General features: G+C 45.6%; 1 protein-coding gene across 2 annotated transcripts in view; it reads left to right on the plus strand.

The window, feature by feature from the left end:
* ABCA4 (ATP binding cassette subfamily A member 4) overlaps nt 1–26,405 on the plus strand; it is a 1,737,150-nt gene that overhangs the window by 1,218,484 nt on the left and 492,261 nt on the right. For both annotated transcript variants that reach the window (XM_069641223.1, XM_069641222.1), the window contains exons 20-21: nt 4,994–5,221; nt 25,296–25,473. In XM_069641223.1, coding sequence (XP_069497324.1) covers nt 4,994–5,221; nt 25,296–25,473 — 406 coding nt within the window. The remainder of the gene's footprint in view (nt 1–4,993; nt 5,222–25,295; nt 25,474–26,405) is intronic.

Below are 26,405 nucleotides of genomic sequence, written 5' to 3' on the forward strand. Positions count from 1 at the left end.
TGGCGAAATATGTTGAGGTTAGAATGATCTTCTTGTAGACATGCGGTCAAACAAATAAAGTGGATTAAATGCAAATTGGGACTTTGTCTAAATAAAGGTGAATGGATGATGGGGAGACTTCATCCAAGGAGTGTGCAGAGTCTAATCGGGGGTTCGTTATTGCACCCACAATAATGGCCCTGCCTTAGATTCTGCAAGGGCAAATCACGCTTTCGTTATTGTGTTGATATGTGCAGTTAAATACATTTTGGAGGCTATGAGCAAAGCTAGGCTGAGGATTGGTATATCTGGTAAAGGCGTTGAATAGGTGAGGCTCCTGATTGGCTAAAAGAATGACCAGCTCATGGAAAGGGTGCCAGTTCTCTCTTGATTGTGCTGGAACAGGCCTTTGGCCATTCACGCTCAGGTTGGCATCAGCAGACGAGGGCCAGGTATTTATTTACACAGTCTGTAATGTGCTTGTTTACCTGTGTGGGGTTGGCATAGGAACCCAGAGCCGTGAATGAGGTTGTAAGTGGACATAGGTAAAAAGTGAAGGCGAAGGGGGGGAACCGTAGCAGAAACCGGGGGTTGTGGTGGTGCCGGAAAACAAGCTTAATTAAATATGGTGAATCCTCTTTTCCATAATTGACATAAACTAAAGTAATACCTTCAGGGGTAGTACGGCAATGCAGGGCTGCCGCCAGGCGGCACAATGTCCTTGCGTCAGTCTTAGCTGTTTATCCCACAGTGCTTTTCATGTCATAACTTGCAGACATGGTGACAAGATTCTCAGTAAGTCACATGGTCAGTTAATAATTTTTCAGTTTTTATTAAAACAAAAAGCCAGACAGAAAAAGATAACTGGGGCTCCAAATCTATGGATGGTCCCCGTTTGCTTTCCCTTGACCTAGCCCTGACTTCCCTTCTCTTAAAAAGATCTTGACAAATATTGCTTCACTACAGCCAAGGACCCCTACTGTCTAAGACTCTCTGCCTTTCACTCCAATGTACGACCCTCATTTTCCTGGTCTTATCCCTTCACACCCCTCCTATTCTTGCTCCTCCTCCTCTCTGTACTCCCTCCTCTGTATTTATCCACCATCCTATCCCTGCCTCCAACTTAACTTTCCTGTTCTTACCTCTTTCTCTCTCTCTCTCTCTCTCTCTCTCTCTCTCTCTCTCTCTATTTCCTGCTCTCTCTCAAACACTCTCAACTCCCCACCTCTCTCCTGATCTCCTACCTCATGTATCTCAAACCACTCTATCACTCACCGCCAAGCATACAGGAAGCATTTGTACCACACTCTCAATCACAGCAATGACTTCACTCTCTCCAAACAAGCGCAAAGTCTCCTCCGTGTCCTCATGCACCTGAGGCACACTCCTTTCTGGTCTCTTGGACCTCCTGCTACTCCTCCGACCTCACCCGAACACCTCTCATTGCAGACTGTCTCTTCTGGCTTTTTATAGCCCATCCCTTTCTCTCTAGAAAGTTCACTCTGCTCCCATTGGGCACCTGAGTCGCCTACTTCCCTGGTCCAATCTCTGTTGCTAATCCCAACTCCTCCCCTATGAGCTAGAATGCTCCCAGGAAGTCTTCACAGGGATCTTCCTCCTCTCCCCCCGTGTTTTCAGTCTCAATTTCTTCGCAGCCAGACATGCGGTCGCTGTGGTAGTTTGTTCTCTATTCTCCTCCTGGATCAAGTAAGTCATTGTACACTACACACAAGTGTTGGGGAGTGTTTCCTGATCTCCTCCAATGCTGAGAAACTTCCTCAAGGTTCCAGCTCGAATGCTGCTGCTCCCCTGGAGACAGTCTGGGGATTGAGGGGTAGGTGTTGGGTTTCTCATATGGCTCCTGAGTGGGAAAGCGTAGTACATTTTAATTTGGGTAACCAGTCCATTATGCCTCTTCCAGGCCAGGTGTTGTCTGTTGGGCCCAGGTGCATTGTGGTACTTTTATCCCCGCTTTTACTCAGTATGTTGCTGCCTCCAGGGAACCGCCTGAAAGATTATAGGGAGTGACCTGGCCAGGACAGAGGCTGGTAGGCATCAGCTTAAAGAAAGGCACAAATGTACATAAATGGCTCCATGCATATTGGGGAGGTGGGGAAAGGAGTCCCGCTCAACTCCGCCACATTGACTCTTAGGTAGGTCTGTCTCTGGCGTTGCCCTGGTAGGCCACCTACTCCAGGTTGTGAAGAATCCTCGGCCCCCCCATGCTAGAGTCATGTCTGTCACAACCTACACATATAGAAAAAACAACACTGCAAATCCTAGCATGTAAAGGGCAGGAAAAAGATGGACTGGCTGAAAGTACCGTACATGGCATGGAGCCTCGTGGAAGCTATGGCATTGGTGTGCAGTTTCTGGTGAGGGGTTTCATGGCCTTCAGTATCAAAAACAATACTGAAATTAAGTAAGCAAATGAGCAATGTGGGGTAAAGGTGTGAGTCAATGGGTGCAGAAGGAGCAGAGTAGAGATACCAATTAATTTGCTGATGGGGTCAGGCCTGAAGTTACCATGCTAGCGTACATGTATGCACTTACACTGTGTGTTCTGTGCGTTAGAGTTTTTGCTGGGTGTTGGCTTTAAGCAGCATGTCAAAAATTGATGGGTAACAAAAAAACACAGGATATGAAGATTGCTACGAGGGTCTCCTGGTGTCCGAGTTCTGTGAATACCAGTTTCAAGCACAACCCTATGAAGAGACCCTAGAGGCTATACGAGTCATGAACGTGGGAATACCTCATGGTGTTGAGGGGAGGTTGGGGCTTGTCCATCCACCAAAAGTACAAGCCACAATGAATGTGCATTAGAAAAATGCACATATATTACATTTCAATGGAGATACAATTGGTATACTCCTGTCTTCACAATGAACAAAAGATGGCAGTATGGAAGGTGTTTTGTGCATGGAGTGCAATGAAAAACGGAATCTCCATTAGGGATGCACAGGTAAGTGTACATACCACATGCACGCATTCCCACTGCAAGTTGAATACTATCCTTGGCATTAGCATGGATAATGACTGCAATAACGTGTCTGTCCGGTGGAATCCCTACATTTTGTTGATTTACACTCTTGTTGGCAGGCTGTGAGGCCGGAATCCCACAACTCTTCCCATGCTCTGCTAATGAGCATTTACTCTCACTCTCTCTGTTACTTGATGATGGCGTTTCTTTAAAGTCACCATGTTTCCATTCCTGAGGTTTGCCTTTCTAAAACGTTTTGACCAGATTCTCAGTTGGTGTGTAGTCCAACTGACAGAGTAGGCCATTCAGGCAAACTAGTACACATGTCACAGTGCCACTGAGGGCCCGATTCTCAACCTGGTCTTAAGTACCGAAACGGTCGTTAAAAGGGTTAACGACCTACTGTCGGTAATGAATACCTATTTTGAAGATGGCACATTCTTCCGAATTCGGTAGGAATGCGCCACTTTTGGAATACATGTGGCGGTTGCTAGGATGGGTTGGAAACCAACCTAGCAACCGCCACATTCCTTACCTGGCTTTTTGGAAGCCTATTCTTGTGGAACTCCTCCAGTTTTATATGTGCTCTAAAATCGTGCACACATACGGTACGATTTTGGAGCCGTTATACTGGGGGAGTGCCACAAGAAGCCTTGTTTGGTGTAAATGAAAGTGTTCATATACACCCGTATGTTGTATATAAACACTTTCCTATACACCAAAGTAATCAGCTTCAACGTTGAAGCTGATTACTTTTGTGTATAGGAAAGTGTTTATATACACCTGTGTTCGCAGCAGCATTTTTGTAAAATAACGAATATGTCGTTATTATACAAAAATTTGTTCTCAGCAGCATTTTTGTAAAATAATGGATATGTCATTATTTTACAAAAATGCTGTTCAGGAGATTTTAGGATTGCGTCCGTTATATGACTAAAACAGGCGCAATCCTGAAGGTGCACTGTCGTGCACTACAAGGACGCCCAGGCCCACTTGAGAATACTGGTGGAGTCTGGGCGTCCTCATTTGGCGCAGTGAATCGTGTTCTTTGGCATGTTCACTGCGTCAAGTTATGAATCGAGCCCTGAGTAGCCATCCTTGGAAATTCACCCTCAGTTCTGAATCACTGAGATTTGCATTGTGGGTATGTATAGCTTTCTCAAGCCGCAACAGGTAGCTCTCTGGGGTGCAGACAGCCACATACACGTTTCACCCTCAGTTGGGATCATTAGTGTGGCGCAGTCTGACATGCTTACGATTGGAGCATTGGGACATGTTTACCAAACTCCAGCAAGCTTATGGTGGGTTTAAAATTATGTATGAAAAACACCTTTTGTCTGAAATGAGAGAGTACAATGGGCCATTCCAGTGAAGGACGACACATGCCATGGCGCCACCCACCTGATGTCACACAAATCTAAGATTCTCAGAATGTAATAGGTTGAAGCTTTGGAGCTCATTTTCGTTGAGCCAGAAGTAAATCTAATGGGTAAAAGTCTTATGCATTATATTTACTTCACGACTCATTTTGATTGACTTGTACAGTGGAGAGGAGGCGCAGATCGTAAGTCTTGATTCTGCTTCTCACTTCCTCTTTGACATACAACAACTCCAGCATTTGCACCAGCATGTATTTTCATGCTGGTGAAAATGCTGTGGATTCCCATGGAATCTGCCTCCATTTTACTACAGGAAATAGCAGGCGGATTCCAAAGGAACCCATTGTAAACGACTCCTGCAGGCAGCTTTTGTACAATGTCCATGGCAGAGTGAAAAAGGGTGGTGAACAAGCTTGAATGGCACCTTTCTGCACTCCCATTTTGCACTCTGCCATGCATATGAGGAACATTATGTGGCAGGAACATGTTTACTCAAAAGTGTAAACCTAACAGGTCCCCTCCACGTAATTACAAGCTCCATTGTGTTCCGGAGTCGTCAAACACACATACCTTGCACAGGTATTATTGTATTACTTTTCTGCCTTTCTAATTCCCATTCCTCTCACATCTCAGTCTAATTATTTGATGATTGCAGATAATCGGGACAATAAAAATGAGAACACCAAAGAAGACAAGCTAAACAAGGACTCCAGCGAGAAAGCAGCCCCGAAGACTGACAACAAAGAAATGAAGGCACGAGATGCAGGGGTTTGCAAGCACAAAGAGAAGCGAGAGAAAGAAGAGGCGAGGGAGAGAGAGGAGAAGCAAAAGAAAGACGAAGAGGAGAAGGAGCGAAAAGACAAAGACGAAGAAACATACAGAGGTACCAAATGACTCAGAGTTATAGATTTAAAAAATCTGTGCTCTCTTTTTTTGGCAACTCTCATGACTGCTAAAGCAAGTGGACGGGCTACTGTCAGCAAGGGATAAACGCAGGGGGCTATCAAAATTTTATGGGCAGAGACAGAGCCAGAAATGAATTAGAGTCCACCATGCTGCCGCAGACGTGGAACATGGTATAGTGTATAGGCTTCATATTGGATATCTGGTATGAACATCTACTAATATGAACTCGGGTGCCAACACCATGTCTGCTCAGAAGTGGGTCAATGTAAATATAAGGCTCTAGGTTTCATGATATTTATTTTTATTCAACACTGCCAACTGTAATCATCCACTTTTATTTTTTGGTCTGTAAAAAAATAAGTTGCAACTAGTATTTATTCATGCTTATTGAAATGAGAAATGTAGTGCTTGGCTTCCTCTAAGGGGAGCTTACATGGCTGGATTCTTGTCCATTGAACCTGGATCCGTTTTCACTTTAAAAACTGTTTAAGCTTCCATGTTGTGTTACTTTGCAAAGCCATTGGCCTGCAAGGCATGATTGACAACCAGCGGCTGTATTACTGAACCTTTGCACCTGTGCAAAATCATACTCTTTTCAAGTTTTTATTTTTTTTAAACTGTGGAAGTGCAGGCCAAGATGGGGGAGGCTGTGAGGGAGACCCCAGGCAGGGCTACAGTTTTGGGCTAGGGAGTTAACAGACCCCAGTGAGGGTGTTTTGTGTATGTAGACTGAGTCCCCCCTCCCCTCTGGAAATAACAGGCAGGCTACACAGAAAAGTGGGAACACAAAAGAAGGCACTGAAGTCTTTGCATAAATCCGGAACAGATTTATTACAGGCAGAGAAGTAGGCTCATTGCCAGCAGAGTAAGTTAGGAACACTGGACATGAATGATTGTCTGCACTGGGCTGTGGGCACAAGGTGGGGCATTGATGGCAGGCATACTGGCTAGGCACACCCAGAGAGCGGAAGAGAGAGAGAGAGAGAGAGAGAGCAATGGAGAGAGTGAGAGAGAGGCAGAGTGAGCGGCACAGAGAGTGAGCAGCACAGAGGGAGAGCGAGAGAGGCACAGAGAGAGAGGCACAGAGAGAGAGTGGCACAGAGAGAGAGTCAAACACAGAGACACTGGGAGACATACAGAGAGAGGGAGGCAGGCACAGAGACACAGAAAGAGAAGGAGAGGGAGGCAGTCAGAAAGAGAGAGAGAGAGAGAGAGAGAGGCAGGGGGAGCAGGCAGAGAAACACAGAGAGAGGACAGGGGGAGCCGGGCAGTGAGGCCAGGAGCCTTACTGGTGGACAAGTATAGCAGGTTGCAGGAGGAATGAGAGGAGAAGGACGGAGAAGGGAAGACAGGGTACCCATTGAAGGGGCCTACTGAGCTTTTCTGCCTCCCTCTCTTCAGAACACCTCTGCCAGCAATCAAATAAGAGAGTGAGAGTGAGGGGAGGATAATTGCATGGTGTGGGACAAGTGGCCTTCCAGGGCTCCCCCATCCCGGCCCCAGGGGAGAACAAGTTTCTGTGTGGTTCCAGGGAAGGGGAGCTAGAAACTATAGGGTGCAGCGTAGACGGGAAAAATGAAAGGGCCCAACTTGGTCCTGTTCCGCCCCGACTACCCATGATGGTCACAAGTGGAACTTGTTTTGCAGGCCTCATGGAGGTTTGGTGTCAGGTCACAGGGGAGATTGAAATTATAGGATGAGGGGCGAATGGGAGAAAGAGTGGAAAAGGGCCAATCCCAGCCTGCAGCTGAGCAACAGGTAGAACTGGTTCCTAGAGGGAGCATGGTGTTGGGTTCCACGACCACCCACACAATGCAGGGGAAACAGAGGAAAATACATTTGGGAAAAATAAAAGTTACGCAATACATTGGTAAATTAATTCATGCAGTACATTGAATACAGTTGGGAAATGAAAAGTCATGTAATACATTGAAAATGAGAAAATACAGGAAACCCACAGTAAACAGCATGAGACATGGAGAATGCCATTTCCACACACCTTGGTAATGTTTTCCATAGCGCTTAAACTGAATTGTGTTAGTGATAGGGCAAAGTAGGTCCTGGTGTAAAAATGCATTGGAGAGATATGGTTTCTGACTAGCACATTGTTTATGCTAGTGCTAATAGAATGCAGAACTGCACTTGCACCATTTCAACATTTCTGTAATGTGCCCACTGGGCAGTCCTGCATTTCCACTTTTTTCTGTCCTTTCTAAATATATAATGAATGGCAAAAGGGTGATTTATGTCTCTATTTACAGGTACAAATCAGTAAACATGGGAAACAGGAACCCTTATTGATAATAGTAGCGCAATCCTAATGCCTTGCTGTGTTTACCTTTATATTATGGAGTTGTGTCTGCTTATGTTATGTCCCTCTAGTTGTGACACAAAAATGGCCGTGTATATAATAAACCTCTAGTAAGTAAAAGAAAAACACTCCTTTAAAGGGTTTTGAAATCACAATTGGCTGATTATATTGCGATTTTAGAGTTGTGACATTCATTTATTTTATTTTTTATTTATTTGTAACACCCTGGGACAATGGCCCAAGGGCATGAGAGCGCAGACAGGACACACAAGCAACACAAAATCAAGCACTGATCTTCATTTTAGAACATCAGGAGAAAATGGTTCAAAATGGCCAAAAATAGCTAAATAAATAACATTCCATGGTTACGACATGATATAAAAACATACTTAGTCCAGTACAATCTTTAGATTTGTCATGGAAGATGGAAAATTCACATTTTTACAAAGTCTCAAAAAACAAGGAAAATTATTCTGGCCACAACCAATAATAATACAGTCCTTGTTATCCCCATGACCCGTCCTTAACTTGCACCCTATGCAAAAGCCTCATATCTTGAGCTCGGGAACAACCAGGACCCACTCTACACCGCAACCAGAAGATGACCTTGTTTCTCAGGGCTTCTCTGGTTTCATATCTCTCTGATCTATCCACATTAATAGTGACAAGATTCCTATGATCGCTAACCAACTTTCTACGGTCAGGATCACAGATCTCGAGCATTTTAGATTTTTTTGTGCAAATGTCTTTTTCAATGGAAAAGTCGGCCATTCTTTCTTTCTGAAACACTTGTGTACGAGCGCGATGGAAATTAAATATCAATATCAATTCTTTCTCCAACATCCTTAAAATGGGTAAGAGTGTTCTGAGGGGAGGGACCCATAAACGCTAAAATTCCAGGGGCAGTCATACTAACAGTGATCGCTGGACCAGTCACTGTAGGTTGCTGTTCATTGTTTTTCAACCCAACCCCAAGCCCCATATGACATTACATCAAATCAGTTGGTTCCGATGAATCCACCATATTGAAAAGTGGCAGTGACACAGTCAAATCATTTTGGCAGGCCATATCAGATCTGTATGACGGAAGCTGAGGTATAATATTGTCGAAAGATTCTTCCCATAATAGACTGCCATGTTTTGGAATCCAATTGATCTTGATCAGATCCCTTAACTTCCACACGAGACTGGATAGACATCTCATTAACCACATTCTCCATGGTCGTCATAGGAGACTGTGTCGCAAAAAGTCGATCAGGGATTCCAGCAAGCAGGGAGCAATATTCTAGATGTACATTTCCTGGGCTCTATCAGTAATCATTTAGGCAGTAGTGAACACTAGAGCACTGTTTGCACACTAAGTCTCAACAGTACAAATTAGGGAACTTGGAAAAAATTTGGTCCACAGGAGGTTATATCCACAGTCTTCCGTGACCTGCCCTAAACAGAATGACCATGGATATGTATAAGCAATACCCCCACTATATTTGGTGCACACAGGGTCTTCCCCAATCCCTACACATATGTCCTTAAACTGACCCATGCAAACAAAATGCCTAATCAGCAAGGCAATGGTCCACGCCATGCTGCCAGCCTGCGTATGCAGGATACCTTCAGCATGGCACTGGATCAAGGGTAACTTCTGATTGCAAAGTATGGCACCACTGCTCCCAGCTATCTGGCATCGCACTGTCGTGACCAGGACACGCACACTGCAGCTCACCAGCTGGCAACTCAATGACCCTCAGCAGTGCTCCTGCACACCGGGGGTACACAGGTGCTCCTGCATCCCGCTCCAGCTACGACTAATCCCAGACATCACAACTGGCTGATTGAAGCTCTTGCTTTGATGTCAGTGCAATTCAGCTGTGCTCATCGGAGAAAACTGTAGTCCTGTAGGTTCCCTCTTCTAAACGGAGGAAGCGCTCTCTCTCAGGTGTAGCCCCTCTGGTGCAACCCCAGAGCCGGACCATCTTAAGCACTTTTGGGGCCTGGGACACATACACCTTTGGGGCTCCCCTCCAATGAACCTAAGTGATTAAGGGATCCAGAATATTTAGTGGCTCCACCTCATCCCGCCGGGCAGTTGCGATCACCACCCATAGCTTAATATACTGCCAGGCAGCAATCAAAATAAACATGGGAAACTCCTGTTCCGTCCCCTAACCCTCTTCATTCTCTCTGTAATCAGAATGAGAAACAAGTAGCATTTCAAGGGCAACAAAAGCAGCCCACAACAAGAGTACTTTTGTTCTAGCAAAGGTACAGGGCCCTTTTCATCAATAGCCGCAAGGAAGGTATACTGGCCATAGTATAAATGCAGGACACACAGCATATGAAAAAGGTGCACATAATCCAGAATAGGCAGAAAACTCAGATTAGATGCCTCACAGAATGCAAAAGTGCTGAAACGTGGATACAGGAGAGCAATTGGAAGCAAGGAGAAAGCTATGAATACCATAGCATAGATAATGGATGATGATTAGAAGCTACCAGGAAGGTGTCTGTATCCAGGCACACTGATTAGAAGGGAAACATGCTTCTCTAGTACTGTTGCAATTAGACAGCAAAGAAACAAGTGGTGTGCAATAATCAATGGTCATTATTATTATAGAGGGAGCAACACCACAGCCAGTCAAACCATGAGTGAGGCTTTTTTGAGGATCATACTCTGAGAAAAAGGGCTGACAATTTTGAAAGATTTAGGGACTGGCAATTTTAACAGGTTCGGCAATGCGAGATTAAAAGAGACGCCCAGGATCACACATTTGTTAAAGTGAAGCTGGGATTTCACGTCCACTCTGCAATACCGGCAATTCACCACTTTCTTTTCCAGTTTTTACCATGAACTAAAATTATCCCATTTTATAGAACAGACGTGGAAAGTACGCAAAGCACATAACCCAATATGGCCGTTTTAAAAAACAAAATGTTATAATAGCAAAATGGGAATGATTTTAGCTTCATTGTCTCCATCATCAAGGGAAGTATGAGTATAAGTACAATCATTCTAACTGATGTGATCTTAAAAGATGTAAGTATTTAAAAGCTTTAAATACACTCAAAACACAGGCTCGTGAAATTGTTATTTACAGATGTGCAGAAAAACCTTTCAATTGTACAAAAAAGCAAACTGGTTTTTCTTTGTCAAATAAGCAGCCTTTGAAATGTGCTTGCCAGAGTCCTGCAATATGTGGTCTGCCCTGTTCTTTCTAGAACCCCTTCCACTCAAATGGCCTACGTATAAGAAATATGAGGTAACAGGCTAAGCAATGCCACCTGCGTTTCAGATGGCAAACCTTTTCACGGAAGACAGCACAATAACGCCACTGATATAAGATCCAGAGTCACTGTATCGTCTACTGGCAAAGCCAGGATACAAACATGGATGCTTGGGTTCCACAGTCTTGAATTTGGATATCCAATCACCTGTCTGGACTAACATGTTATGATCATCATTGGCGGTAGCAGCCTAGGCTTTACTTGTCCCCATCTGAGCAGAAATGTCTAGACCTTCACTACACTGATGCTATGTTAGTCTCCATAGCATTCGCTATATGGTGCAGGTACATTGATGATAATAGCACCTATTGTGCTACAAAACTAAGTACATGTACATGCAGGTTTCTCATCTTCAGACATGGGAAAGGCTGAGTCGGCCTTGCTGGAATTTGGTATTGTGATCTTGCATGTGAACACAGATCTCTGCAATCAGTGCTGGGCACACGGAGCTATCTTCTGGACCACCCTGACACGTATCAATATGCATTTCAACTTCGGCTATTTCACTTGATCAGTATAATCCCCACAGAAAGGTGAGAATGCTACAGAGTTGTGCCGTGTGAATGCGCCAACTATATATACCACAGCAAACACAGAAAGCACAACAGGATGAATTGATCAGAGGAGAATGTTCTTGTCAACAACAGACAGGAAATATGTTTAGAGCCCCGGGAGCACACCCTATAATAACATGACGTGTGCTCTTTAAAATTAGTGACTTCTTTAGATCAGGCAGCATAGTGGAGCTCCCTTCCAAGGTGGGGGTCCAGGGCAAGTGCCCCGTTTTGCCCTCCCATGAAGACGCCTCTGCCCCAGTGCCTGCAGTTGCACTTTCCATGTTCAAAAAAACAGTCCTTTTAAACACAGCAGTATTTTGTGAAGTTGACACTGACTGGCCAGTTCAAAATCCGGATAAATCCTTTGGCTTCACATTGTATGGTCCTGCCTCCCGTTGGGCGACTGTGAAATCTCAGCAGGTCAGAGCAGTCACCTACTTGGTGATCCAATTGCCAGCCTTTGCAGTGGTTAGGCCACAATCTCACGGACTCTCTCAGGGCGTGACTTGGCGTAGAGATCTCGTGTAACCAGTTTGGAAAACCCGGTATTGATGACTGCCATTAATCTGTTGTGATGTCCTAATTTCTTTTCTCATAACTGGCCGGATTGCATTCGGCTCTCGGTGGTAAGGCAGAAGGACTGACAACCCTGGTTGACCCGCTGCTCAGAGAGCTGAGTTACTCCATCACTTGTTTGTGTAGTGATTTGTTGTTGCAGCTTTGTAGCTTGGATTGGCGGCCTGCCTAGGCCAGCTCAGGCCGGCCTGACTTCCTACTGCGATGTTGCAACCCTAGCATGACGCAAGACGCCCCAAAGTTCCCTTGGTCATTCAACAGCAAGTGGTAACAACATATATATATATATATTGAAAATAAGGAAACCTTGGATTGGTTTCGGATGACGTAATGCCACTTTGGTGAAATTACCGTAACACATCTGACAAAAATTGTTATATTGCTCAAAATGTTTCTCCATGGCAAGTTTAAGTACCTGCCCTATATAACCAGTTGAGGGAATGTGTGAAAAGGGGCCCAGTGCCTTGGGGGAAATATACACGATACATGTCCCATTTTTTCAAGCTGTGCCTGCTGAACGTGGACTGTGGTACTTCCCACTCCAAAAACATGCATATGTGTATGGAAGGATTGAGGGCACAATTGATCGCTGTTCTAGCGGAAATAGCACCATAGGAGCGACCCTGGTGCATAAATCTCACCCTCAAGGCACAAATAGCATGTTTAGCACCTGGAGCAAATTATCCAAGCATTGGGGATGAACAATCCGGCCAGAGTAATGCAGAAATACCCACGCTGACAGGGAATAAAGCACTCCAAATGACACAGTACCCCAACTGCCGATCCTGTCTCTGCTGTTGGTTAATAAGGTTATGCATCCGCTGCAGGGGTGTTGCTGGGTCTGGAGAAGATATGGGGCTATGCTAATTTTGGGACTGGGGACTAGCTAGCCTTTTTGGTTGTAACCCCTGAGCTTCTATCCAGTGCTACAACCAAAAGACCTGGGACTATAGCCCCCGCAGCCCCCCAGCCCCAGCAACCAATTATGCCTGCATGTTAGTTCAAGCCCTAGTAATTTCTTTGCTTGACACAGGAAACCTTGGTCTTGGTTGGGTTGCCTAAATGCACCCTTGCTCGCCTGAAGGTCGTATTTCAAGCTACTGCCCTGTTCATTTTGGTGGTTACCACATCACTCCTGCCCTAAGGCAGCTGCAAGGACTGCCACTTCTTGCCCGTGTCCACTTTGAACTAGCCTCTTGCCCAATGGACCTGCACCTGCTGGTATGAGAGCTACTCGGCTAAAACCTAAATCTGTTATCAACACACAGTAAAAAACACAATGGCCTTCATTACAACACTGGCGCTAAACCATGGCGCTATTAGCACCATTTTTGGTGCCGGTGTTGTAACGGGTCCGCCATAGTTCAATGGGGAATACCACCCCATTCCAAGGTTGGCGGGGCGGTAATTCCCCATTGAACCATGGCTCTTCCCCATTCCCATTTTCACCCCATAGGGCTCTATGGGAATGGGGAAGGTGCCAAGTACGGTACAGCAAATTGCGGTACCGTACTTAGCACCAAGGTCCCTTTACGGGTCCCTACTTTAACGGCTGGTGTAGACCACCCGTTAAGGTCGGGTCCCACAAAGGGACCTCATAATCAGGCGCTAATGGGTTAACGGCGCCGCAGCCTTTTACGGCGCCGTTAACCCATTAGCGCCAGGGTCGTAATGAGGCCCAATGTTGGCAACACAGCGTTCAGTGTTACAATCGCTCCTTTTCTTCATCTCTCCGGGTGTTTGATTTTAGCTTAGATTTCACAGTTGAGGTTGTCTTTTGGCCCCATTTGCACCGTTTCTGGTGATTGCATGGTTGCCTTTCACATTTCTGACGCTGTTTGATCCCCTTTGATGTTCCACCAGTGCCGCCTGGCCATCTGGTCCATTTTGTTTCTTTCCCGTCTTGCGTCGGCGTGGGTGACTTTTGTCTTTGTGGTGCAGGTCATTGGGAGCAGGAAAGGTGCAGAAAAACAGGGGTGGGCGAAGACCTTGATAATTCATGGTTGTTACTGTTTTGGGTTTTAACATTTGAGTTGACACCTTACGAATGGGCATCCTTCCTATTATAGATGCCGATATCGCAAACCTGTGAAAGAGAAAAAACACCCAACTCTACATGGGAATTTGGAGAAAAATAATAACCGTTTTATTTGTTTTTTTTTCATTGAAACAGGATGTAATTTCAAACAGAAATAATTTACATATGATAAATTATTAGATGCCAGAGGAAGACCGGTGTGAGTTTGCCTTTTATCATTATTAGAGTATTTTTTGAGCTCGGACCTAGATCCGAGAAACAATGTACCACTTTACAATTCAGAGGGCGGAATACATGGCGAGGTAAGCAGACCGCAAGGGATCAATACAAGAGAGCGGGGAGCTAACAGGGGCCAGAAAGGGCAGGCAATTTGGCAGCAAGGGATCGACAAGCAATCAGGGGAGGAAACGGGGGAGCAGATCGCAGTCTCAGGTTAGGTGGCGAGGTTAACGGTTGTTAAGGAAGAGCCATTCCTTCAAGAGGAGGGTCTTGCGCTGCATCGTTAAATGTAGCAGTGAGGGTGCGAGTTTGGTGTTGACAGGCAGAAGGTTCCAGAATTTGGGAACATCCTTGTAGATGATGCAACGGATCAGCGTTGGAAGCCTGTGACGGAAATGTTCGAGGGAGAAAAGACCGAAAATTATATTTCTGAAATAACCTTCAGTCTTTTCTCCGCTGAACATTTCCAACTTGGCCCCCACCCACACCCCCACACCCATCCCCCTACTTACCTTGCTGTGTCCCTGCGACGCCTGTACCCTTTCACTTCTGTGTTCGGGAACCAGTGCTGCAGGGTCCTTTTCTTGTTTTGTTTTTGTTTTTTTGCTTTTTGGGATCGGCTGCGGGGGACACCCCTGCAGCCCCCTCACATTATAGTGAACAAGGGTGCAGGAGACACCCCCGCCACCCCTCCAGCTCTTAGCACCGAATGCAGGATTTGGTCGAACTTTTCGGCCATTCGGAATTCTCGAGCAGCCGATATCCGGCCAAATCTCCCATTCAGGCTTTTTTTCCCCAGGCTTTTTGGGTGATTCCAGTGCAGCAGGATTTGAATGTGATATGTACTTTCAGCGGGAGCAAGTGCAGTTTGATGTGGGTCGGGTGATTTAGTCAAATTTGCAGACACATTTGAGTCTCACTGCAGCATGTAAGACAACTCTCAGCGGTGCTAGGATGGCTGCATTAATATGTGGTGGTTAGTGGGTTGTGGATTAGATTTGTGACGGTGAGGTAGATCAAACAGGGAACATAGACCAGGAGCATTAAAAAGAACACACAGGATGCTGATGATTACTTGTATGGCACCACTTGCTTATGGCATGTGCAGGACTTCATGCTTGCGCCATGTTTAGGAACATGCTTCCATCCCTGTACCTCTGCTCCAAAATGAGAGAAACTCTTGCCTCTGCTATGGTCAGTTTTGCATCCGAAGCTTGGAGCTTGGAGCGCCCTGCGCAGCCGCTTAGTATTTAGGATTACCCAGTCCTCCCACGGCCTCTCAGAGAGATGTGCTCTGCAAAGAACATGATATGTGTATTATGGGTCTCCACCCTAACCCCACCTCCCTTGTCTTATTAAAACTCTTCATTGTATGGTGCAGGTCCCAACACCGCCACCACAATATGATTTCTCTCCTATTGAAGAAGCCTTCACCCAACTCTGAGATACAGGTCCAGAGCCAACCAATTGCCAACTTGCCTTGTGTATCTAAAGTTTTCAAAACGTAGGATCTGCAGAATTCTCTTCCTTCTTTGAGCAACATGGTTGCCTGAACAGCTTCCACTCTGGAGTATGCCTCAGCACAGGTGCCGCAACAACCCAACCAAGAGTGTGCCAGCAAACCCAGCAAGTGCTACTAGTGGGTGAAACAAAACAGTGCCATGGGATTGCACTCTGTGAACAACCTTTTGGTTGGTGCAAGCAAGTCTTCTTTGGTTGCCCTAATTGGTTTGCAGCAGGAGGAGGGTGCAATCTAAGAATTTATATAACATTTTCAATTGTTACGTATTTATTTATTTGCATTTTTAAAGCGCTCACACAGCCCGTGGGCATCAAGGCGCTGTTACCGGATTTTATTTATTAGTTTCTTAATTGTTTTTTATATTAGTTGCGTATTTATAACACGCTTAAATACCCAGAGAGCTCTAAGCGCGGACCCGGGGATCAAACCTGTGTTGCTTCGCGTCGTCATGCTTCCAAGGTGAACACGTTGCCACTGAGCTATCCTCCCGGGACAAAGGAGCACAAGTGCTACTAAGGCCCTCATTACAAGCTTGGCGATCTAGAAAACTACAAGTCTGCCGTTAGGGCAGTGAACTACCAGCAGGCTTAACCTGCCGGTAGTGCAAGCCCCTACCGGCAGATTTACCGTTCCCCCACCACCAATAATATCCCAGTATTACCGGGATATCAGGTGGCGGAAATGGTAAGGTGAGTCTGCCGGTAACGGTTACCTGCAGACTCATAAGGATATGATATGATATGGCATTTATAACGTGCCTATACACAAGAGTTTCAAGGTGCAAAATGAGGGCGGCATAAGTGTTATTACCTCATTTAATAATAGTCCATTTATGAACCATGGAAATTGGAAGGTATGAGTCTTTCCCGCTGGCCTTGGAAACTCTGTCCTGCAGGCTGCACACATTTGTCGAGTGTAAACATTTAACTCTCTGGGACATCTTGATGGATACGCAGTGATTTTAATTCAGACACCCACAGTTCATTGTGCAGGTGGCAACAAGTAATTCGGGTGCATAATAGTAGGGTATATGGCCTATCAACTTCCCACTAAACGGATTGTCGTGTTTCTTTGTGATCATGGAGAACAACTGAATATTGTGTCATCCGTGCCAAGCACCAACACTCGGGGTCATCACCAATCACAGCAGAGTCTGAGGACCCTTGGATGCAGCTCTTATGAGCCCCCTATGCAGTGCTGGAAATGTAAAAAATGTATTCAGGGGACCCTCTCCTCCTTGTGGGGTGGGGATGGGGAAGGGGCCCAGGGGCATGGCCCCAGAAGTAACACTGTATCTCTTCATGGAACCCAAGCCTGGGGATTTGCAGAAAAACAAAGAGCATTTTAGGAGCCTAAAAGTGCCCACCATTTTTAATTTGAAACATGTCTGTGATCGTGATTGTATTGTATTGTATTTATTTGTTTATATATCGCTTTACACCAAAGCGCTGCACAATAGAACAACTTAATACATAAAACATAACGATATAACGATAGAAGAAAATTATAATATGAATCAATCAACAAAACAGCAAGAAGAGCAATTAACTGGATGGAATAGGGAGAGTAGTGGAGTAGGACTGTGTGGGACGGAGAGGGGTAAGGAGGAGAAGGAGGAGGGGTGGGGAAAAGATGAGAGTGGGAGGGTAGGGGAGGGGAGGAAGATATTCAAGGGGAAAGATAGGGAGGGAGGGGAAGCAGGAAGGGGAAAGGGTTTCAAGGAGGAGATGGAGAAGGAGAGATTTAAGGGAGGTGCGGAATGAGGAGAAGGTAGGGGTAGAGCGGATTGGGAGTTCCAGTGCAAGGGAACTAGAAGTTGGAAGGAGCATAAACGGGAGGGGGTACAAGGGGACGGGGGTACAGTGACAAGGAAATGGTCAGCTGAACGAAGGGAACGGGAAGGAGAGTAGAAAGAGAGGAGGGAGTAGAGATAAGGGGGAGCAAGACCATGGAGAGATTTGAAGACAAGGCAGAGAAAGTGAAATTTAAGTTGGGAATGAAATTGAAGCCAGCCGAGGGAAGAGAGGGAGTCACGGGGGTTAAGGAAACAGAGGGTTCGGACAGCAGAATGGTAGATAGATTTGAGGGGGGCAAGATGAGAAGAGGGTAGTCCAAATAATAAGGAAGAGCAGTAGAAGAGGCAGGAGAAGATAAGGGAGGAGATTACGAGTTTGGTAGCATGGAAGGTGAGAGAGGGACGGACTTTGATTCAGGAGGAAACCCTTTTTAGGAGTAATGGCAGTTGGATTATGCTCATTTCATTGGTCACAATACTCACCCTAACAAAAATGATTATGTAAATTGCAAGATATATATGTATACCAATTTGGACGGCACCTGAACAGGATGTGAGGCTTTGGCTGTTTCTACATTGAGTCTCGGGTGCCACGTCGTCTCAAACGGAGGCAGCGCGTGTGTGAGACTTGGTTTAGGAATGGGTCACAAAGTTTCTTGGGCTAGCCTCTGCGTCTCAGACAGAGCAGAACTCCTGCACAACAAGTTCCGCTGAGTTCCGCTCCATCTTGTTCTGTCCCAATTCCTAGGCTGCGTCTATGGACATGTAACGTGTTTATTCGCCTCAATGTGGATGCAGAGCGCAAACAGCTGCGCCTACCTGTTTCTTCTCTGCCTATGAGGTCCGAGGAGGAACGCATACAGTGTTCACACATGTTCACAGCAACACAGCAGGCACTTGGACTACTGCATACAGATCCCAATTGCCCGAAATACACAATTCTGATGACATCACAATCACCATGTATTCCATGGGATGGGGGAACTGTTCCATCCCAAACTTGTTACATTCCCTTCAATAAACATCTATGAAGACATTTTTAGCCTAAAATAGTATTGTTTTAGGGGATCACTTTGTAGCAAGGTACTGATGCAGTACAGACTAGTCTCCATTGGGCATGCTAAAATGATCCGAGCTGAATGTTAGCGATTTTCAGTTCAAGGTACATGATGGCAAAAGCAGCAAATCGGTTACATTAGCACATTTAAAAAAAAAGAAAATAAGAGGTATTTTATTATGTAATTATTATTATTATTATTCTTGTTATTATTATTTTATTTATTGAGTGCGGACCTGCTTTGAGAAGCAATGTAGCACTTTACAGAGGTATACAACAGTACAGATGCATAACGGAGCACTTTACAGAGGTATACAACAGTACAGATGCATAACGCAGCGCTTTACAGAGGTATTAGTCCTAGGGCCAGGGACTAAGGCCAGGACCGTAGGGGTCAACACATGCTGTATGAGGACAGTTGCCTGTTTTGGGTTCATGGAGTGTGAATCCTTAGGGGAATACCACTGATGCTGTGTGGGTCGGCCTCAGTTAAGGTCTTCCCTTATTCAGGAGAAGGAGACTGTACATGTCCTCTGGCTGCACCTCCATTGGAGCCCTTGAGTGATGCCAAGTTGCAATCTGTGCGCCACGTCTGCTGTCAGGAAGATGAGCGGCCTGCTGCCGACAATCAGAGTTCTGTGAGAGCACCCTCACTAGTATTAAGGGTGCATCAAGAAGGCTGACACCAATACCAACGGCATTATGTCCCGGGAGGATAGCTCCGCTGCAACGCGTTCGCCTTGGAAGCAAGACGACACGAAGCAACATAGGTTCGATCCCCGGGTCCGCGCTTAGACCCCTCTGGGTATGTAAGCGCGTTATGAATACGCAACTAAGACAAAAACAATTACGCAACTAACAAACAATTCCTGCAGGCTGTGTGAGTGCTTTAAAAATGCAAATAAATAAATAAATTATAACAAACAAGTTCTAATACTGAGGACATTATCAGGAGCCTGCCACTGATATGTTACACACGTTGAGGGTGTAGTGAGGAGCCTGACACGGACACAAGTGGCATTTAAGAGCGAGGCGGCTGGTAGTATGCCTCACAGCACCATACGAACAGTATGCACTCATACTGATGTTGGCCCAATGAGGATCCTGACCCTGATCCTGAGTTCACTGGGTCTGGTAGTGAGGACCCAAAGAGGACTCTTGTGACACTTACCTGAGACACTAAGAGTGACCTTAGAAAAGTCATATCGATAATGCAGATACGCCCTCCTGGTCTAAGAGCATTTTGAGTCTAAACCCAGCAATGAGGGCCCAATCTGAGGCCGACATTGATACTTAGAACGCTTTGAGGGTCTTTGAGTAGATCATAACATAATAAGGAATCTATCACTCATATGGAGGGCACTAAAGCGCGGGGAAGTATAGGGCAACTGCTTCCAATGTCGGGGCTCTGCAAGAATCTTGAAGGTGCGGGCGCTGATAGTGGGGTGCTAGCTGTGGCTTGGCTCTTGGGGACCTGCACCGCGACTACCCAGGGCACTCTGATTGTCCTGGAACTTATATTGAGGCTGCTCTAGGGGCTCTATGGACTATGCAGAGAAGGTCACATGATTCCATGGGTACTCCCAAGATTCTAATGCAGAAATCCACAGGGGGTTTCCCGGCAGTTTTCTGAAAACGTCCTTTTGAAAGTTAAACCGACCTTCTCTGTTACACCCTAACCCAAGTGTGTGTGACACAGATTAGAAATAAAAATAAAAAGCAGATGTGTGCCCCTCCCCAACATTTATGTTGCGTTCACATCCATGTGAGTGTGACCTCACAGAGTGGATCCTCGCTTGCCAAGGTCGGCTAGACCTAGCTGTAAACTCCCCGGGGGATTAGTCAGCCTATCAGATGCCTCCGTGACTCCAGATTACCATGTTGCAGTGCCAGGGTTTCATTTAACAACGTAGTGCATTCTGGGAGGTGCAGTTCCCTCCATTTAAACTCATTCAACCCAAGTAGCAGATCAGCACGGTTTGTAAAAGGAGAGCCAGTGCTTGAAACACGATCTCCATTCATTTCAAGTTTCAATTTCTGTAACGTTTGTTAGCTGGTTTAAAACAGACCATACAATTAAAACAATAGCAGAGGCCTAGAAAGTTTAAGTAGGGCAATCTAAAATTGATTATTTACAATTTACAATATGAATGTTTTAAAATGTTTCAGAATAAATGAGCCAGGAAACGGCATTAGATGTAGGTGCAGTTTGTTTTGCCTTGGTCACTAATATGTCTCCAAATGTTCATAGAAAGACACACCTGAGAGGCAAAGGCCCACTGGACCCTCGCCTATAGGGCTGCTTTATGGACCGCATGCTTCAACAACTACATTCTCCTGCACACAGATACGTTTAATCTGGGCCGGTGCAAGGTATGGCGCTGCTCCAGTCAATTTGAAGCAACCCATTCTCGCAAGGAGTCCAAATTGAATGTTTTAGGCCCAAAATGGGACCTTCCTTGCTCCCCTCTGTTGGCGATGCTATAGGCAGCTGCTTGCAATTGCTTTATTGTAGCACCAGCTCAGGGCTTAATGAACTGGGTTTGATTAACCGTCTGTGTTCTCTTCTCAGCCCTTGGCAAATGGAACACGCTGGACAGTTTTTTGCAGTGGACCACACAGTCTGAGACTCTGGTTTCCAGGTGGCTTCGGACATCTGGTCGCTGTGGGTAGGACCAATCATTTTGTTCCCACATGCCCGGTCCCAGGGATCCCAGACACCATGCAAGTCTCAAAATCATCTTTGACGTCACTCACTCACAACTGCCCAAAGGGTCACCTCTGTTGCGCACTTGCTGCTAAACATCACTCCTCTGACCCACTCGTGGTCATACCTGCCTACATTTGAAAATCAAAAATCCGGAGATGTATGCCCCACCCACAGTTACACAAACCTCCGCCCATTTCCACATGGCCCCGCCCACATGTCAAAAAAGGTAAACTCTGTTGTAATGTGATGTGACGTCAGAAATGTGCAGTTCAAATTGAAATATGCATTTTCATTAAATTGCCTTTTCACAACCACCCAAATTGCATAGGACAAAAGGCATTCGCCTTCCATAAAATCAACACGTTGAAATGTGCACATGCAAACACCAAGAACCAATACAAAGGTTTTCCCTGAATTTTGCAGTAGCGAAATTGGACATTTCACCTTAGTTGTTTTCATCAGGTTATTTAGTGCAGTGGTTAGTTGTCCAGTCTGCAAACCTGATGGCTGTGGTTCAATGGGGCTGAGTCCACCCTAACTTGGGCAAAAAGAACGAAAGCAAAAGAAATGCGAGTTCGCATTGAAAGTCGGCAAAAAAGAATGAAAGGTGAAGCAAAATAAACGCGCGTTATTTTGCTTCACCTGTATTCTTTTTGCCAATGTGCTGGTAGCGTTACAGTCATTGCTGCAGAGACAAAGCCACACTCGGGCAGAGAGCCGCGGTGGCGAAGTCCTGCAAGGATTTTTTTTAAAGCAATCAGTGAAAGCTGCCCCCCACCCCAACAACGGGCTCATAGGAGGCACATTCGTGCCGTTTCCGGGTACGTGCAAACCTCCACTTGATTGGCTGCCAAAGACTTCTGCCGGTGGCCAATCGGGTGGAGGATCTGACGGCAAACATTCCTGAGATTCCAGGGTCTTCCCCGGAGTCCCGAAGAAAATCCGGAGGTTAGGCAGCTATGCTCGTGGTGTGGCCTAGGCGCTATGCAGCACTTTAATGCATTAGGCAGCCAGAGAGGGAAGCCATGCAGGCCTGAATAGAGAAGCAAGCGAGAAGACAGTCTGGTGCAAGTCGTGGCCTACTAGTCACTGACGCCCTTAAATGACTTACGCATCCCAAACACCCGCCAAATCCCTCACGTATGTGTCCATGGAATACAGGACAATTCTTTGAAATAATATCTTTTGTCAAAATATTTGTCTGATATCGGTTTCGATTTTATTGGCAATCGACCATTTAGCATTTGGATGGACAAAACTATGCAATTCGGATGAACGTAGATGGGAGCAAGGGAAAAAAAGAACAAAAAAGGAGAACATGAAAAAGGATTAGTAAAGTGAGATGGAGAGGAAGAAAAAGAAACAAAAGAGGAAGGATTGAAAGGGGAGAATGCTTGGGATTGGCAGGGTGGCTCACGGCCAGTTGGCCCCAATGGCCTTTTGCTTGCTTTGCTTTGTTCCTCACCATTCGCGCCTCCTTGGGCCTTTTTGCCATCACAGCATTGCTTCTGGCACTGCATGGCTGTAGCTCCCCGGCCTGGGTTAGACAAAGACCTCAATGACCAGGTGATCAGTGATCGAAATGGCTATTTCTCGGTGGCTGCAGGGGTTCTTTCTTCCTCTTTCTTCCTTTGCTGCTGCAGGTGTTGGTTGTATTCCCTGTATTGGTTGCGTCTTGTTGTAGTCACCTAGGGCAGGTGTTGGGGAGGGCTCATTTTGTGGCCCGGACCTTTCTTGCTGGGTCGGTGTTGCTCCTAGTCGCCCCCAGCGGTAATCTCCTGCCCCATCTTGCCCTTGAAGGCAGTGTGTGGTGGCTTATTGCGCGTGGCAGTGGTGCTTGGTGGAATGCTACCCTGCCCCAGGGTGGACCTGCCCCTAGTTTTGCTTGGGGCCTCTCAACAGGTGCTTTCATGATCAATCATCTCTTGAAGGATGGAATGTCTGGCTGTGCATGGCTCCAAAGTCCTCGCAAAGCCCATCTTCCTGCCTGTGGTAAATTCCCTGCTGTTGGCAAACACAAACTGCTGCCAGGAAATGCATCGACCCCAGAAAATCCCCTTGCAGTAAAATAGGACCTCTTAAAACAGACATATTTACCTCCAAAAATAATATCGGCTCTAGCCGTGTCTGGAACATTCTCTTCCATGTAAACAACTGCCACAAGGTAAAGTGAAGTGTAACATGCTGTCACAAAACTAAATAAAATCTTCACATTTTTGTTTTTTCTGCCGGCCGTTCATACTGCTTTCAAAATTTGCATTTTATGACCCGTGCTATTTTTGTACTTATCTCCGTGCTGTTTACCTCCACACTATTTATCTCCGGTTGTAATCACCTGCAGTGGTAATCTCATACTATCGACAATGATATGGAATGCAAAAGATAACAATGCTTACCACCTGGAGGAGCGGTAAACTTTTATGGCCTTGTTTCAGTATGCTGAATACACTGCACCCTATTTATAGACTGGCCTCATTACAAGTTTGACGGTATCCTTGCCGGTAAAACCAGCAGGCTGCCGCCAAACTTGCAATTTTTTCGGACACCTGCGAATGGGCAATTACCGGGTCATTATGGCCCAGCCTGACTGGGTAATTGCCCATTCTCGGGCGCAGGAATGCATTAATCCCCATTCCCATTTGAGGGCTCAATGGTGCTTCAGAATGGTGCCGGTGCATCCAACATGCTTAGAAAAGGCACCCGCGAGCAGAACTCATAGTTTGACGGTCCGGTAACTACAGTACCGGCAAGCTTACTGGTACCGTAGTTATCGGACTGGCAAACTTGCATCTTTTGTACTTTTGTAATGTGTTGGATGGCGAAGCCCGACCAACCATTGAGAGCACCTACATAAAGCCCCCCTGAGCCTCTAGTATCACATTGTCGTGTTAGGCCCACTCCGCAAGATTCTTAAATAGGATTTTGATGTAAATCTTGACTTCGGTTTCATTGAGGCTACTTGGCCGCTATGACTGGTGTCCTTCGCACCGTCTTTCTACATATGGGTGCTTTGACATCACTTCGCCTAGGAACGGGAAAGGTGTGATGCGCTGCACAGCGGACATATCGAGGTATCAGCACAGAGTTCTGGTCATTACAGTGGAATTTAAGGAGGTCATTTGCGAGGAGGTTTAGGGGCCAGAGGATTTGCTATTTAGATGGGATATGGCCCAATCAGTTTTTTGGGGGTGAACCCATCTTTCGCTAGTTTATCCCGGTGCTTATCATCCTGATTGGGAGTAATGAGAGAATTGCCTTTATTGACTGTATGATGCCTCTAATCATGATTTCATCAATTCAAGCACCCGCCATCACAGGGTATTCATGATCATTAATCTATTGAATGCATCAATTCCCTGAGACATCTGCTTATTATTCACTCATTGAACCTGCAGGCCTTCATCCAATCATTCATCCAGTATCACTCACCCATTCTCGCATCCACAAATCCATCTCTCATTTGCACGCCTATCCACCAACACATTCATCCAATTTCCATTGCTCCTTTGATTATCTCTTCATCCAAGTGGTCTCCGGAGTTCAGTTGTTTTTTTGTTGCCTGCATGCAGCATCCATCTCTTCTTAGAGTTTGAAGTACCAATATCCATCTCTGAAGTATCTGAGACGTTTCAATGCATCTAAACTTTCATCAAGCATCTTATTTTGAGACAGTTTCATTTATCTGAACGTTCACTAATCATTCATTTATTCATCAAAGCATACTTCCAGCAAGCATGTATCTAACTTCTGCCTGTCATTCATGTATTCCATTATCAAAAAAGGACCTAACATCCACATTCATGTAACCACTAAGCTCAACATGTATGCAGCATACACTCGGCATCCATCTGTCATTCATTCATTCATCCGTTCATCCATTCATCCCAACATGAGTCCAGCATTGACCTCCCATTCATTCAAGCATTCTTTCGATCTGTATGTCTCATTGGTTTTTCCTTTGACCCTTTTCAAATTTTCTTTCAGTAAACCCGTTTTTCGAGAAAGAGCCGCCAGGAATGATCGCTGGAGTCCGGGTTCATGACCTGGTGAAGGTTTTCCCAAACACCTACAGGGCGGCAGTGGACAGGATGAACATCACGTTCTACGAGGGCCAGATCACGGCCTTCCTAGGCCACAACGGAGCTGGGAAGACCACCACCTTGTATGTGCACGCATCATAGAAAGACGTGTCTGCTTCCTTGTAGTTATTTGTGGAAGCCTGTCCCAATGAATGGGGAGTGTGGAAGGCCCTGTCTCTGGGCACGGCCACGACAAGAGAGCTGTGGGTGGGGTAACCGTCCCGCCATCAAATAGAGATTGAAAGCAACCCTTTTAAAGGCAGTACAAAATGACAGAGGTCCTTTGCCCAGTAGGGTAAGGGGGCTCCGAGAATGATGCCACTCAGATACTTATATAAGCCTTGTGCTTATATAGGGGGGCTACATTGTGAAGAAACCCTTGCAGTGAGGGCATATTTTACACTTCTCTTTGAAGTAGGCCTTCCACGCTTACTTTATCCTTTACTGTATCCCTTTCAATCAGGGGTGGAAGTGGAAAAGGGAACTAGTGGTACTCTGGCTGCATCCAAAAGGCGGGAGTGGGATGGCCGGACAGATATCCGTGCGGGGGTAGGGGGAGACCAGGATCACAAATAGTCGGATTTCAAGGTTTACAGTAATAATGTCTTATCGAGTTTACTTACAAAAAAACAAACTGTTAATAAAGCCCCTTATAGCAACATGTTGAGCCAAAAGAATATCATGGCTTTCATTTTCACATCATGAATGGTAAACTAAAAGTACCAGAATGCAAGATGATGCCAACCTGACCAATCTAGTTAACCCCACTGTACTTCAGTGATTTAAGACATGTAATAAAAGAAGTTGTGTAATAATAAAGCTAGATATGCAGATTCTTTGTCACAAACTCCCAGCACGTTGTTTATTCATGATGTTCAGAACATTTCATTAGTGACATAAAGCAACTTTATTGCTTTGCATATCAAGTTAGTAGACATCATGGATATAGACAAATCTTTAAATTGGCGCTTTGTGTGCTCACTTTAACTCGCACAGATGTGCAAGGTAACTGGTG

Source organism: Ambystoma mexicanum, chromosome 1q, assembly GCF_040938575.1.
Source record: "Ambystoma mexicanum isolate Mex_15411 chromosome 1q, UKY_AmexF1_1, whole genome shotgun sequence".
In the NCBI taxonomy this organism is placed as follows: Eukaryota; Metazoa; Chordata; class Amphibia; order Caudata; family Ambystomatidae; genus Ambystoma; species Ambystoma mexicanum.